This window comes from Sturnira hondurensis, unplaced genomic scaffold (genome assembly GCF_014824575.4).
Source record: "Sturnira hondurensis isolate 20B ecotype Veracruz unplaced genomic scaffold, ASM1482457v3 Scaffold0003090, whole genome shotgun sequence".
In the NCBI taxonomy this organism is placed as follows: domain Eukaryota; kingdom Metazoa; phylum Chordata; class Mammalia; order Chiroptera; family Phyllostomidae; genus Sturnira; species Sturnira hondurensis.
The window spans coordinates 9503671-9517180 of record NW_028075721.1 but is presented as its reverse complement, the minus strand read 5'-3'; the positions used below and the strand labels follow the sequence as shown (position 1 = coordinate 9517180).

Genomic DNA, 13510 nt, shown 5'->3' with positions numbered 1-13510 from the left:
TCAAGTCCCAACGGGGAAACACACGATCCACCTTTCACGTCATCCAATGCCTCGAGAGCCCTGTGATGGGCAGTGACCAGAGTCCATTTCTACTGAAAACTTTGTGATACCAATCTCTCTTCTTTAGGCAGCTGGTTCTTACGTATTCCCTCTACACTGAGCCCACAGCCAGCAGGTCTGCGGCCAGGCGCACAAGACATTCTGTCCCTTAGGCAGTGACGCAGCCAGCAAACTCCCTTGCTCTAAGATTTTCTTATTCCTTTAAATGTGACACTCATTTAGCAAGTATTTTTAAGTTTTTAAAATCTGTTGTCTTTTCCTTAGGTTCACAACAATCTAGCCTGCATCCTTTCTTCAGATTTCAGATCATTCCCATATATTTTTGAAAAGGTTTGGTGTCACTTGCTAAAATCAAATTTCCATCTCTATGAATATAACGCCAAGTTCATTGAAAAAACTAACTTTGCAATCCAAGAGTTCAAAACCTGACTGACCCACTTCTAGAAACTTCCTTCACAGATCGCCATTTTCCCATGGCCCTAAGAATACCAAGACACAAAATTCAGCACAGCACAAATAATAGCCCCACTGTGTGATAAAAAAAACTTCCAATGCACTCCAGGCCCATCTCTTTCTGTACCTGCCCCATGATTTCCCCAGACCCAGTCTGTTTTAATGGTTTCCGGTATGTTAAGGCCCACTAGTTGTAAACCAAGGTCTGGCCGAACCGGTACAGAATGTACCAGGCAGTGGCCCACTGGGGGTTCTGCTGCAATGTAACTCATTAGAGGGCAACAGGCGGTACAGGAGCTGCACCTTGGACTCATTCAAGCAAACCAGTTCCCAAAAGTAACAGAAAGCCTCCATCACAGCGCTCTCTAACGTGCACCCCCAGGGCGGTATGAGAGCCAGGGTCCCAGAAACTCGACTGCCCTGCCCCTGCCTTTGTCTCTGACCCTTCACCAGGCTGGGGGTGAGAAAAAAACGATTCTCACCTGTAAGAATTTTTCAAGTTTAATGTGAAATGAAAAAAAAAAAAAAAGGAAGAAAGAAAACGAAATTAAAAACAAGTCCACTTTCTTTAATGTACAAAAATGTATGAGTAGAAACAAAAGCAAGTTAAACATTATCACATACGTTTACACCACTATCTAGTTCTTCATATCAATTGTACTATTCAAACATCAGAAAGCAGGTGTCCATTGAGGGGCTGGGAAAGAGACTAAGAAACCACACTTTCCTCCCGTGCGTACTCGGTGCTGCACTCAGCAGCGGCCTCTTTCACTTCTCCACTGCGCAGGAGCTCAGTTGTATATGAAGTTGAACCTGAATTTTAAAAAGAACAACAGTCTTAGTAAAAAACAGAATTATTTACGTAGTTTCTACTAGAAATGATAAAAAATTGTATTTGGACATTTTACTTTCACTTGACATTTTCTGGCATTTTCTACACCAAGAAACACTTTTCTCTCACCTGTTACATCTTATACACTAAATAACAATGCTGCTGAATACTTACAATAAAAAAGGCTAAATGTGACCAACTGCCCCCTAACAAGTTCCCAGAGGCAAGGGAAGTGTTCACACCTCACTGCACCTGACCACTCAGCACAGCCCCTGACCGGACAGGGTTTAAACAAATGAGCAGCAGGACTCCTTTCCTTACCCACTCTTCAGCTTGGAACCCATCAGCAGACCAAAGCAGAGGAGTGAACGGTGAGGTGTGGTGACCGCAACGAAAGAGAAGACTAGTTTCACCCAACTAGCTTTCATAGAAAGCAAATCGCTGCTGGAATTATTTTTAAACTAGCATTTATTAGGCACTAACCAGGTGCCTGACACTCTGATAAGCACTCTGGGTGTGTTATTTCACTGATTTCTCGTCATTTTATGAAGTGGGGACCACTAGCCCCATTCCCCAAGAAGAAAGAAGCGAAGAGGTGGAACCCCCTCCATCCAAGGTCACACCGCCAGCAGTGCTGAAGGCGGCACCAGGGCCAAATGGTGACGGAAGCCCGCAGGCCCGACCACTGCTGGTCTGCGAGTCTTCGCCGTGGCTGGCGCCACAGAGCCCAACCAGCATAGGTCAGCGTTTGTCGTCACTCTGCCTTAAAAAATGTATCAAACACCACATAAAACTTCAGGACTTAATCCCGCAGGCCCCACTTTGGGCCTACATACAGTAGTTTCCAAAAGGAAAGAAAATACGTTGTACCACGAGACTGAACCTCCCCACTTGCACGTAGACGGCTCCCTTCGTAAGTCACCACACACGACTGACTATTTTACACCTCTTCTTCAAATGCAGGCTTCAAACTGTGCTGAGTATCAAATCTGGGAAGAAGAGTTACACAAAGGCCGGAACGTCATGGCACGGGAGGGCCTCTTGTGGTCGGTCATGTTACACCTATGGCTTGCACGTGACCCAAGGGCCCACCTCCTGTCTTCACTTCCTTAAAGACCCAAGTCCACAAACTGTCCCTTCTCAAGGGGCTCAGAGTACTGTACACCCGGCCACGAGGGTGAATCGGCCGCAGAGCTCAACACGCGTACCTGCTCAGCAGCTGCGGGAGGCTGGAGATGATGGGTCCGTACCCCGGCGCGTTGTCGTACAGCTCGAACAGTGGGGCGGCCACCAGTTTGTAATTTTTAGGGACAGCAAACAACGCTAGAACAAAACAGAACAGTACTCATTTTCTCCAATTCCTTATATAATCACGGCTTCCACTTCACTTGTAATTATCAATTTTACGTTTGAGAAACACTTGTGGAAAAATAATTCTCCTAAATACATTTTGGTTCTGTATTTTAAGCAAAGTTCACAGTGAGAACTTTGAAACCGACTCTCTAAGGAGATCTGTGCTGTTAACAACCAAAGGCACCAGGTAAATTATTAAAATAAACAATAAGCCTAAAGATGCTACTTAAAAAAAAAATCAACTCATCTCTCTCCTACAATTTTCAGTTTATTCCACTGTGAAAATCAATACCAGCAGCTAAACAGTTATTAAAAGTAACCTAGTACTGTAGGCTCTAGATAAAATTCATCTCCCCCCAATCCCATAGGTATGACTGGCACGTCTATGAGAAAAACGAAGGAATTCTGTGTAAACATGGCATGCTTCTGATGTTGCAGTAAATCCAAAAAATCAAGGAACCAAAGAACCAAAGAGGTACAACAAGGAGAAACAAAGAACAAGCAAACAGGTACCCTTGAAATTACTCCACAAATGTTTTAGATGGCTGCATTCAAAATCAAAACAACTTACCTTTCTCTTGAAGTTGAACCAAAAACAACTTCTTATGTTCCTTCGGTTTTGTAATATGTGCAGGAATATACGGATACTAAAATAACAAGAGTAATTTCGTGTTACCAAGATGTCCCACACCCTGCCACGCCTCTACTTACCAGCTCCCTCATTTCAGACGTTACGCCCAAATGCCATCCCTCCGAGACCAAGTCCCCCATAATCCAACGCAACTCTGCTTTAACGCGTATCCTGTCGCTTTATTTTCGTTTTCTCCCCAATACAGCGCAAACTTCTGAGAGCAGCAGAATCCGTTCTAGTCTTCTACTTAGTGACAAAGAAATGCTTTAATTAACACAAAACAGTGAACTAGTCAACCATTCTAGACAAATAGGTATACAAAAGACTTATTCCCAGCTTAAGAAATTTATAACACAATAAAGTCTGATATTAAATAGTGTTTTTAAAAAGTTTTTTTTTAAGTGTCGTTGAAAAGTTAAATATTCCAGAATCCTGATGTGGATACCACAAAACGTGGCTGCAACACGGTTCCCAAACCGTGACACACGCGAACTGACCAGCATCACCCCATTTCCTTCTACTCAGAAACACACGCGCCTCTCCTCGCAAGCCCTTCCTCTCCAGTCCTCATCTCACTGTGCAGGCAGCTGTGCCCGTACAAGCAGACTGACACAGGAAGGCGGTGGGCGCTCCTTTCCCACTGACACCCAACCAATACTCTGAGGTCACCATGCCCCGTATGTTGTATCTCAGCTACCAGAGCCAAGACAAGGGTTCGGTGAACTAAGGCGATGGTCCTAGGACCCTTCATGGCAGGGGACATGAAGGAGGCTACTCCCAAAGGAACCTGCAGAACTTGCAGAACCTGCAGAAGTTCACCAGGAACTTCATTACCAGTTGAAATTCTGCTGTCATAAAGCCAACACACTTCTCAGGTGGTGCGCACTAGCTCCTGCTTCCACCACACCTCATCTCCCCGCCCCTCCGCTCCACGGGGGAGTCACAAGAAAGAGGGCGAACAGAACAATCTTTTGAAAGGCCAACATTCTGTGCAATTCTTGACCTGGAACATCTTGCCATACAAAGAAGCGATCAAGGTCACAGAACCTTATCAAAAGAATTTGGCATCTATTTTCAAGTATCCCATTGGCCGAAGACAGGAAAATGTGCACCAGGAACAGCAATCATTACAGTGGCTTAAAACACATCAAACATGTTTAACTCCATGCGGTCAAATGACACTTTAAAAGGTCACTGAACAAGATGCTTTTCGCATCTCTCATCAGCTTCTCATGACAGCTCAGATTTCAGGGCGGCTGTGTTTGAAAGTGTTCAAAGCACCCCCACTGCCGCCACTGTTCCCCCGTGCTTTGCAGCCGCAAGGCATTTCCGAAGCCTGGGGAGTCACTCGCCCACTGCTCAGACTCAACATCCCTCACCTCGTTAGGGTAAGAGCCCAGGGCTCTCCACCCTTCCTGGGGACAGTTCCACGGTGCGTCCCACACGAGTCCTCGCAGCCCTCAGCAGGGTACCCGCTCCGGGCGCCCTTCACTGTGACAAGACCAACCATGTTCCTTCTTCGGACTGCTGCGGCTTCTGGCCTCCCTCCCCCTGCGCTCTCCTGCTTCCTGGGTCACCTCCCAAACACACTACCTACACCCAAGTCTTCATCTTACTCTCACGTTGAATAAAGTCCAGTCTTCGGAGCGTACTAAGGAATTAGTTCCTTCTTCTGCAAACCGTTAGGCAGAAGGAAGGCAGCACCTATTCCTTCCGACACAAACTAGACTTCAGGGTAACCAAGTGGCTGATGAGAGAAGCTTCTCTATATCTAAGAAGCACAATTCTAAGGAACTTAAAGATCCAGGACACTATTATCAAGGACCTATGAACACAACAAAGGAGACGGCCAGCCACTGTAAAATTCCAATGGAAGTACACAAACCACCCACGGGAGCCAACCTCTAACGTGACCCCAATGGTCCACTTCCTGGCACTCACACCTCTGTGCAGTCCCCTCCCTCAATGTACACTATGCGGCTGGTGTGCCCGACAGCACGCCGCAGAAACGACAGTGCGTCACCACCAGCACTGGGTTGTAACAGAGTGGGGCTTCCTGCGGGGGCACTCTTTCCGCCAATGTCTCCAGTCCTTGGACCCCACACTTGGGGAGAAGCCAGCTGTCTTCCTGGGAGCTGCCCTATGAAGATGGTCTCGTGGTGGCTGAGCAAGGCCCTCAGTCAGTAGCCAGGGCAGAGCTGAGGCCTTCAGTCCAAGAGCCCGGGAGGAGAGGAAAGCTCGGCGGAGAAACACGTGTGAGCTTGGGATGGGACCTCGGCCTTGAGAGAAGGCATCCCAGCTGACAACTTCCCAGGAGACCATGACCCAGAGCCACCCAGCTAGGCAGCCCCAGAGGCCTGACCCTGAGAAACCATGATAATGAATGTTTGCTGTTTTGGGCTGCTAAGCCTTGGTGTAATACACTGGGCAACCATGAGCAATATCCCACGTCTGACAAGCCTTGTTCCCCCTCCCAAAAAACTGACGGGACAGAGAGGAGAAAGAGCAGCACATTCAACAACAGCAGGGAACGGAATCACCAATGGAAACACCAAGGCCTGTAAATAGCCTGTTTTCATTAACAAATAAATTACAAGGAACCAAAAAAGACGGGGAACCAACCTGTAGATGTAAAAAAGACTTGAAAGACTACCCTACCTCAAACAGATTATAAAACAAAATAACACAATTCAAATAAAGGGTATGTGAACATATAAAGGATATGTGAACACTGACTACATGTTTAATGACATTATGGAATTACTTCTTATTTTTACTATGGTAATAATACTGCTTTTCAAAAAATATATCCTTATCTTTTAGAAACAAACACTGGAATATTTACGACTAAAATTGCATTGAGGATTTGCCTCCAAAAACTCCAACGTAAGGGCAGAGGAGTGGGGTGGGGGTGATGAAATTTAATGCTGCTCACCACTGAAGGTGGATGACAAGTATAAGGATATATTAGTTTTACTATTTTCTCTACTTTTGTATATATTTGAAGTTTTCCTTTGAAAGAAAAACTGCACTGCCTTTTAACTTATCACCTAAATTAAGAAGGGTGAAAAGGAAGTTTCAAGTCAAATTCTACTATAACCTTTTTAAATGGCTAGAATTAAACCAGTTGGCGAGGCCCGAGCGCCCAGAAAGTGCACCCGGACACTGACCTGGGGCGGCTCGAAGTTCGGTCTCCACCAGTTTCCGATGCAGTCGTCGATGACCCAGTCTTGCAGGACTCCATCCTGACGGCCTAGTATCTGTCAGAAGAAGCGGCCCAGCTCGTAAACGAGGGCCCACGTGTGCCCCCAACACCCTCCGCCATGGGGAGCACTTTCCTGGCTCCTCACAGAGACACGCTGCCCCTGCGGACAGCAGAGCGTTCGGAACTGCAGGTCTTTCGGGGAGAGATCGCAACCGCTGCCTTTCACTTCGGGCGCTATCACCAACTCATCCCCGTTTTCCACAGGGGTTAAATTTCTTCCAATTCGAATACCGACTGTTCTACTAACCGCAGTTTTCCTGAGAGACACCCCGCTGTGACCCTACCCTGCTCTGCAGATGCGCGGCCCTTTGCCCCTCTCCTCCCCGCATTCTGAATCCCGTGTCTCCTTTCCCATTTTGGTGGTGAGCACCCTCTTACTCTGAGAAAACGTGTAAGAGGTAACAGCTTTAGAGACTCCGTATGTTGGAAATAAGTCTATTTTACACACACACACTTGATTTAGTTTGATTAGACAGAGAATTCTGGGGTAAAACCCACGTTCCCTCAGGTTTATAAAGCAATGTTCCACGACCTTTAAGCTTCCAGAATCACTTCTGGTAAGTCAAGGCCATTTCTGATTTTGGAGCCTGTATTTAACCCACGTCTCTGGCCCCGCCCACTCTAGGAGCTTTTAGGGTTTTCTCTTTACCCTCCCTGACTTAAAATGTCAGGATGACACGCCCGCGCACGAATCTGTTAACATTTGTCAGAGAGGGCAGGCAGACCTGTAGTAGTTCTTTTCGGTCCGAAAACTCACGCTCCGAGTTTGGGAAGTTTTCCTACATTATCACTTCACAAACTCTTCCTTCCTCAGTCCCCTTTATCTGTACAACTGCCCCTTCAACAACACAGGTTTGAATTCCACGGGTCCACTTACATGCAGATTTTTTCAATAAACACTGTAAATGTATTTTCTCTTCTTTATGATTTTCTTTCCTCTAGCTTACTTTACACGGGAATACAGTACATAACACATATAATACACAGAATACGCAAAAGTCACCTGTTTTATGTGACCAGGGAGGCCTCCGGCCCACAGCGGGTGCCGGGTAGGCTGAAGGGAAGGCCAAAGTCCTGGGAGGACTTTAAACTGTGTGGGCAAGCAGCGCCCTCTCACCCGCATGTGGTTCGACAGTCAGCTCTAGTTTATACTGGTCTTTCTAGAACGATCTACTAATTTTACCTTTCCTTACCTATGGTCTATCTTTTCATTTTACTTTCGGCAGATTTCTTAAATTCAATCTTTAAGTCTACAGAATTTTTCATTCTGCTAATTTTTTTAATATTCATGAGTTCTTTTTTGTTGTTTGAATGTTTTTTTATTATTTTATTTTTTAAATTTTCACCTAACGACATTTTCTCACCGCTTTTAGAAAGAGAGAGAAACATCGATTGGTTGGTTGCCTCCCGTAAGTATCCCGACCAAGACTCAAACCCACAACCTTTCCGTGTACCCGATGCTCCAACCAACCGAGCCACACCGGCGAGGGCGGAGCAGCCTTTCTCAATGGCACACTGTTACCCGGATGCACTGGCTCCTGCATCACACCAGGCACACTACCTGTGACTTTACTGATCTCTCAGTTTGGTTTCTGTTGGCTTCTTTTTGCTTCTTTTGATCTTTCTTGCTAAGCAGCTTTCTCTAAAAGCCTGGTGATACTTGGTTATCTGCTTACAAATAAGGTAAAGCAAGAAGATGCTTAATTGCCACCTCTGGGAGTTTGATGCTAGGACTACACTAATTCCCCAGAAGATTCCCGAATGCCATGTATCTGGAGAGATTCTGGTGTTGTTCCATCACTGTCTGCAGAAACAAAACCTCCGACCTTCAGCCTGGGGTAAAACTAGTTGTCAATACACTATTAGCCTGGTAGGAAAAGCCTGGAAGTCTCACTATTCAGGATGCAAACCTTCACTTACTCTCCCCATCTCAATCTGTTCACTGCTCAATGTTTTCTGATTCAATCTCTACAAAGACTCAATCACCAGGCAGACAGGGCCTAACTGTACCACAGTGGGGGAGAAGATCCCAGTGTAGAAATACATCCTAGACAGACTGTCAATCAATTAACCTGACTTCAGTCCACGCAAGGCCCCACCTTCCACAGGCACCAGGCACCTCCAGTTCCTCGGCCTTCCTGGTGTTCTGCAGGGCTGGGTTCTGAATTGCCCTCCTGCTGGGCTGAGGTTTCTATGTCAGTTATGATTTCCCTGTCTGTCTTCCAGCTTCTAAACATTTTTGTTCAATCCTTCTCTTGCCAAAATTCTATACGGCCCACGAGGGAACAAAACGACCCGCACTCAAGCTGCAGCTCCACCGCAGGCTAGCTGTTAGCATCAAGGCAGCTGCCTGAACACTCTTCGCCCCAGCTTATTAATCAGTGAAGTTCATTAATAATAATAGCCACTTCCGAGAGCTGTTGCGATAACCAAAGGAGTTACTGCATGTAAAACACTTACTGCCTAGTACAGCAAGGGCACTTTCATCCATTTATTATCCATTTATTACATTTTATTATCCTAGTACAGCAAATGGCTTGTATTATCCACTTTTGTTACATAAACATTTAAGGAAAACAAGCAAGATAAAGTAAGTGTAAGTTCAACTTGTGGAAGATAAACGCTGTGCGTACTAACACTCTGGGATTTAAGTTTTATTTATTGAAAAGTAAATATTCAAAATAAAGTTATCCTTTTCACAAGACATAAAAAGCCTAATTACCCGGCAAGTGGCTGGTACTAACAAGGGCAGTAACAGAACCACCAAAGTGCGAGATAGAAAAGTACCTCCGTCATTAGGCGTTTTAGTCCTTCGACTTCATCTTCTCCTGGGTTAAGTTCACCACCAGGTCTGCACAAAGGTTAAGAATTTCAGCTTTCGATTCAATGCAATTTTGGGAGAAGACAGTAACACTTTTTTCTGTCAAGTAACTGAATACCACATATTTCAGTGTCACATGATCAGGCAATCAAAGGGAGGGAAGAACATGCTAGAAACAGAAAGCCAAATCCGTGTTAATTTGCCAGACTAACGGTAACATAAACTCTAATTTTAAATAAAGTAGGTACCGCAATATGAGCATGACGTAATTGCTGACCATCAACCCACCTCAGTCTCTTTTTTCCAGCAGCATCAGTGAGCTCTACGAGTGTCCAGAGGGCAATGAACTTCAGACTCTTTAAGTCTGAAGAATGGGGCGTTTTCCCAGAACGCCGGCCTAAATATTTGAGACCTCTTTTGGTACAATCTGGTCAAATTGTTGTGAACTAGATGTACATCGAGAAATTCATGAGCTTAAATGGTAAAGCTGAATAATTATCTATAAAAGTATAAGCCATTTTAAGAACAGAAAATACTATTCACCCAAAGGAGTAATGTCAACTGTTTTTAGTAATGCTACAATGACATCTAGTAATTGAACTTGGGATCAATTTGTTTAGCAGGGCTCCTTCCAAGCTCCGTCACTAATGTCAACAACACACGGAAACACGCAGACTTCTAGTTGGGCAATAAAGGACCAGTGCCCTGGAGAAAAATGACTTGTGCCCTTCTCCTTCTAAAGACCCCAGAACAGCCCTGTTTGTTGAGACAGACGCCGGGCGCTAAAACTCTACTCCAAAGCTGCATAGAACAGCAATCCTATTAAAGCTGCCTTGCTGTCAATTTCCCCCAACACTTACAGTTTGAAGAAAGTCGTCCCCAGCTGCAGCAGGAGCACATGGGGTAGCCGGTGCTCATGGACAATCAGAACCCCTTCCACAGTCCTCCTCATTCCAATTTTATCAAACTCCTCCCTCATGCGTTGAAACCGGGCTGCAACAGAGCTATCCTTCTCGTAGAGGGGCTCTTTTGTGCCGAAAGTATAATTAGTGAGAGGGTACCTGTGATGCAAAGACAAACACTGGACATGAGAACTAAAGATCATGATTTACCAGCACAGACACCAACCACATTAAACCCCCCCACACACACTCTCTAAGGTAAAAAGTGTATATACTGTACTCAGAGCCATAGGATTTGTCCAAAGTTACACAACTAGTTAACCAGACAGCAGAGACTAGAATCCAGGACTTGGGACTCTAAAGCCAGAGCTTGTATTAGATCAACCCTGTTATTCTACACTTGAACTTTGCAAGTGTAGGCAACACTATCCCTTAAGGCCTTTCAATGCTTACAGGTGTGGTGATCTGGACATCCGGTTGTGGCTAGTGTAACAGCATTGCCAAGTTGGCCAATGCCCCCTCCGGCTCCTCGGACTGCTAACCTAATCAGAAATTCTATTAGTTACGGGCACTGATGGCTAATCTCTTTTTCTACAGGTTGAGCCATGACTTCCATCATCTCTCCTGCTTTCTCTAATTCTCCTAGTCAACTATCCTTAGACTTTCCTGGACCACTAGCCTTTCACCTTCAGACAAACTTTTCTTTCCCCTCTAAAACCTTTTCAGCCTTCTGCATTTATTTCATTCCTTATCCTTAGTCTTCCCTTCTCCTCATGCAATCTTCTGCCCATTAGCGCAGAAGATTAATGCTGAATTAATGCTGAATCTGGTAGCATCGTTAGCAGCAGCAACCTCGCACAGCACTAAAAACTGGGGAAGGCAGTTTCTAAAAATGCTTTATATAGAAAAACATCTAGTTCTCACACACTAAATTATAAAGAATTAAGGACAGCTATAACACATCTCTACTACAAGAGCCAGCTCTCACATCAATAAGGAGATGCAAGCAAGATGACATATAATTTTCAGCTGTGAAATCAGGGCCAGCCGGACACACACATATTATTTCCATCACACTGTGAGCTTTATAAAGCAGGGACGACATCTTATTTCCTCATTGCTGTTTACCCAGCATTATGCCCAGTGCCTGGTACGATGTAGGCATTTGTACAGTATTTCTCTGAAATACTGAGGGAGAGAGGACTTATTCTCCAATTGAGATTACTCACACACGAGCTGAGTCTACAACATGATGATTATTTCGGAATATGTTATTTATATAGAAGAGGAAAAGTACTGTAAATCCAACAACCAGTAACTTTGATGGAGAGAAGATTAAAACATTTTCACCTAACGGCTGAAGGCAAACTGGTCGAATAATCAAGGCAAACTGCCAGAGAGCTGTGGGTCCTGGACCAATCACCACCAAACGTGATCCGGACGCTGCGCTTCCATATTTTTTAAAAGGGGAACATCTGCCTTTCCCACTTCATGGGAAACTTATGAGAATTTTTAAAAGAAGTGATGTGAAATTAAATGTTATTATGTCAATATAATAGCTATTCCCTTGCATACATGCAACTACCTACTAATTCTCACACACCTAGAATTTTTGTTATTTAAATTTCTAAGCCAGCGTCTGTTTTGCTAAACAAAACAATAGCCACCCTTTCAATTTCAAATCACTTCGGGGGGGGGGGTGGTAAAACTCATTTGTTTGAAAATAAAACAGAGAAAACACCGAAAGTGTCCTATAAAAACACCAGCATCATCAGTAAACCTTGCACCTTTTAAACGCTGACCGGAATTAAGAGGCTACCTTCCTCCCTTGGGGCCAGCCAGTATCGCAGTGCCTCGCAAACCCTCAGGAACAGGAAGATTAAAGAGCATACTGTCCAGTTCTTGAGCAGGAAGACACAGCCCAAATGCCAATCACCTGCCACAGCGAGGTTACCTGTGAGAGTAAACTCGAAATGCAACGGCTTTTGGTGCTTAAACAGAAAGGTGTAGATAACACAATGCAGCCACAGTGGGTTCCCTGGGTTGCACTGTAGACCCCTCCACGGTCTGAAAGCCCAATCCTAACAGCATCCACCCTCCCAAGCAGGGGCCTACGGGGCGGCGCCTAGATGCTCCCACTGAGTAGAGGCAGAGAAGACTCGTCAGTGCATACGCAGACCAGAGAGCCCGAAGCACACGACTAAAATGTATGCTGATGAGCTGAAATGCAGTATAGCGGTTAAGAGAAAAAAAGCTAATACAGGAAGATCTCACAAGCTTACTCTTAGAATGATAAGCACCATGTTTTGCGGTTATCTCTGGGGAGGTGGAGGAAAGGAAGAGTTCAAAGCAAACTAGTGTTCTTCCTACGACTGAATCCAGGGCTTGGGAAGAAGACTTCTTTCCGGAAAAGGAAAACCCTCTCAAGGAGGACGCTAACGCCTAGGCGCTGGAGAACAAGGGGTCTGCAGGAGCTTTTAGAAAGGCTCGCACTCGCGAGCGGGAGTCCGGGCAGTGGGGAGGTGTGGAGCCTGCGAGGGCCCGGGGCGCGCCGGAAAATAAGATTAAAGCCTTTAGCAGCGCTCACTAGAAAAGGTAAGCCGGTGGAAGCAGCGCGGGAAGGCCGGCCCGCACTTACNGGACGCTAACGCCTAGGCGCTGGAGAGCAAGGGGTCTGCAGGAGCTTTTAGAAAGGCTCGCACTCGCGAGCGGGAGTCCGGGCAGTGGGGAGGTGTGGAGCCTGCGAGGGCCCGGGGCGCGCCGGAAAAATAAGATTAAAGCCTTTAGCAGCGCTCACTAGAAAAGGTAAGCCGGTGGAAGCAGCGCGGGAAGGCCGGCCCGCACTTACAGGTTGATTGTGCGCTCCAAGGTGAGGGGCTTGGTCTGCTGGATGTACTTGTTGCCGAACTGGTTGACGCCCCGGGGCCAGCCGGTCTGCGAACGATTGGGCGGCACCACTGACATGCTGGCGAGCACTGGCGGCGAGCGGAAAGAGGAAGCAGGGAGACGTTCCCGGCGCGGGCAGCGGTCGTCTGCGTCCCACTCAGCAGCCGCCACCCGCCATTAACAGAGGAGCGCAGGAGGAGCTGGACGCACGCCGGAAGTGCATCCAGATCCTCTGGCGGCAGGAAGTAGAGAGGCGGTGGCCAAACAGGCCGAGCACCATTGGAACGGTCGCTGGTGGGATGACCGC

At 46.1% G+C, this 13510-nt stretch overlaps 1 protein-coding gene across 1 annotated transcript; it reads right to left on the bottom strand.

The window, feature by feature from the left end:
- Window positions 1-998: 998 nt before the first annotated feature.
- NUDT21 (nudix hydrolase 21) lies at window positions 999-13412 on the bottom strand. Its single transcript, XM_037041684.1, has 7 exons — window positions 13166-13412; window positions 10276-10476; window positions 9382-9445; window positions 6500-6589; window positions 3270-3345; window positions 2554-2668; window positions 999-1326 (listed from the first exon to the last, which is right to left on the bottom strand). Exons 1-7 carry the CDS (start codon window positions 13279-13281, stop codon window positions 1305-1307), a joined length of 684 nt encoding a protein of 227 aa, XP_036897579.1. The 5' UTR covers window positions 13282-13412; the 3' UTR covers window positions 999-1304.
- Window positions 13413-13510: the final 98 nt, after the last annotated feature.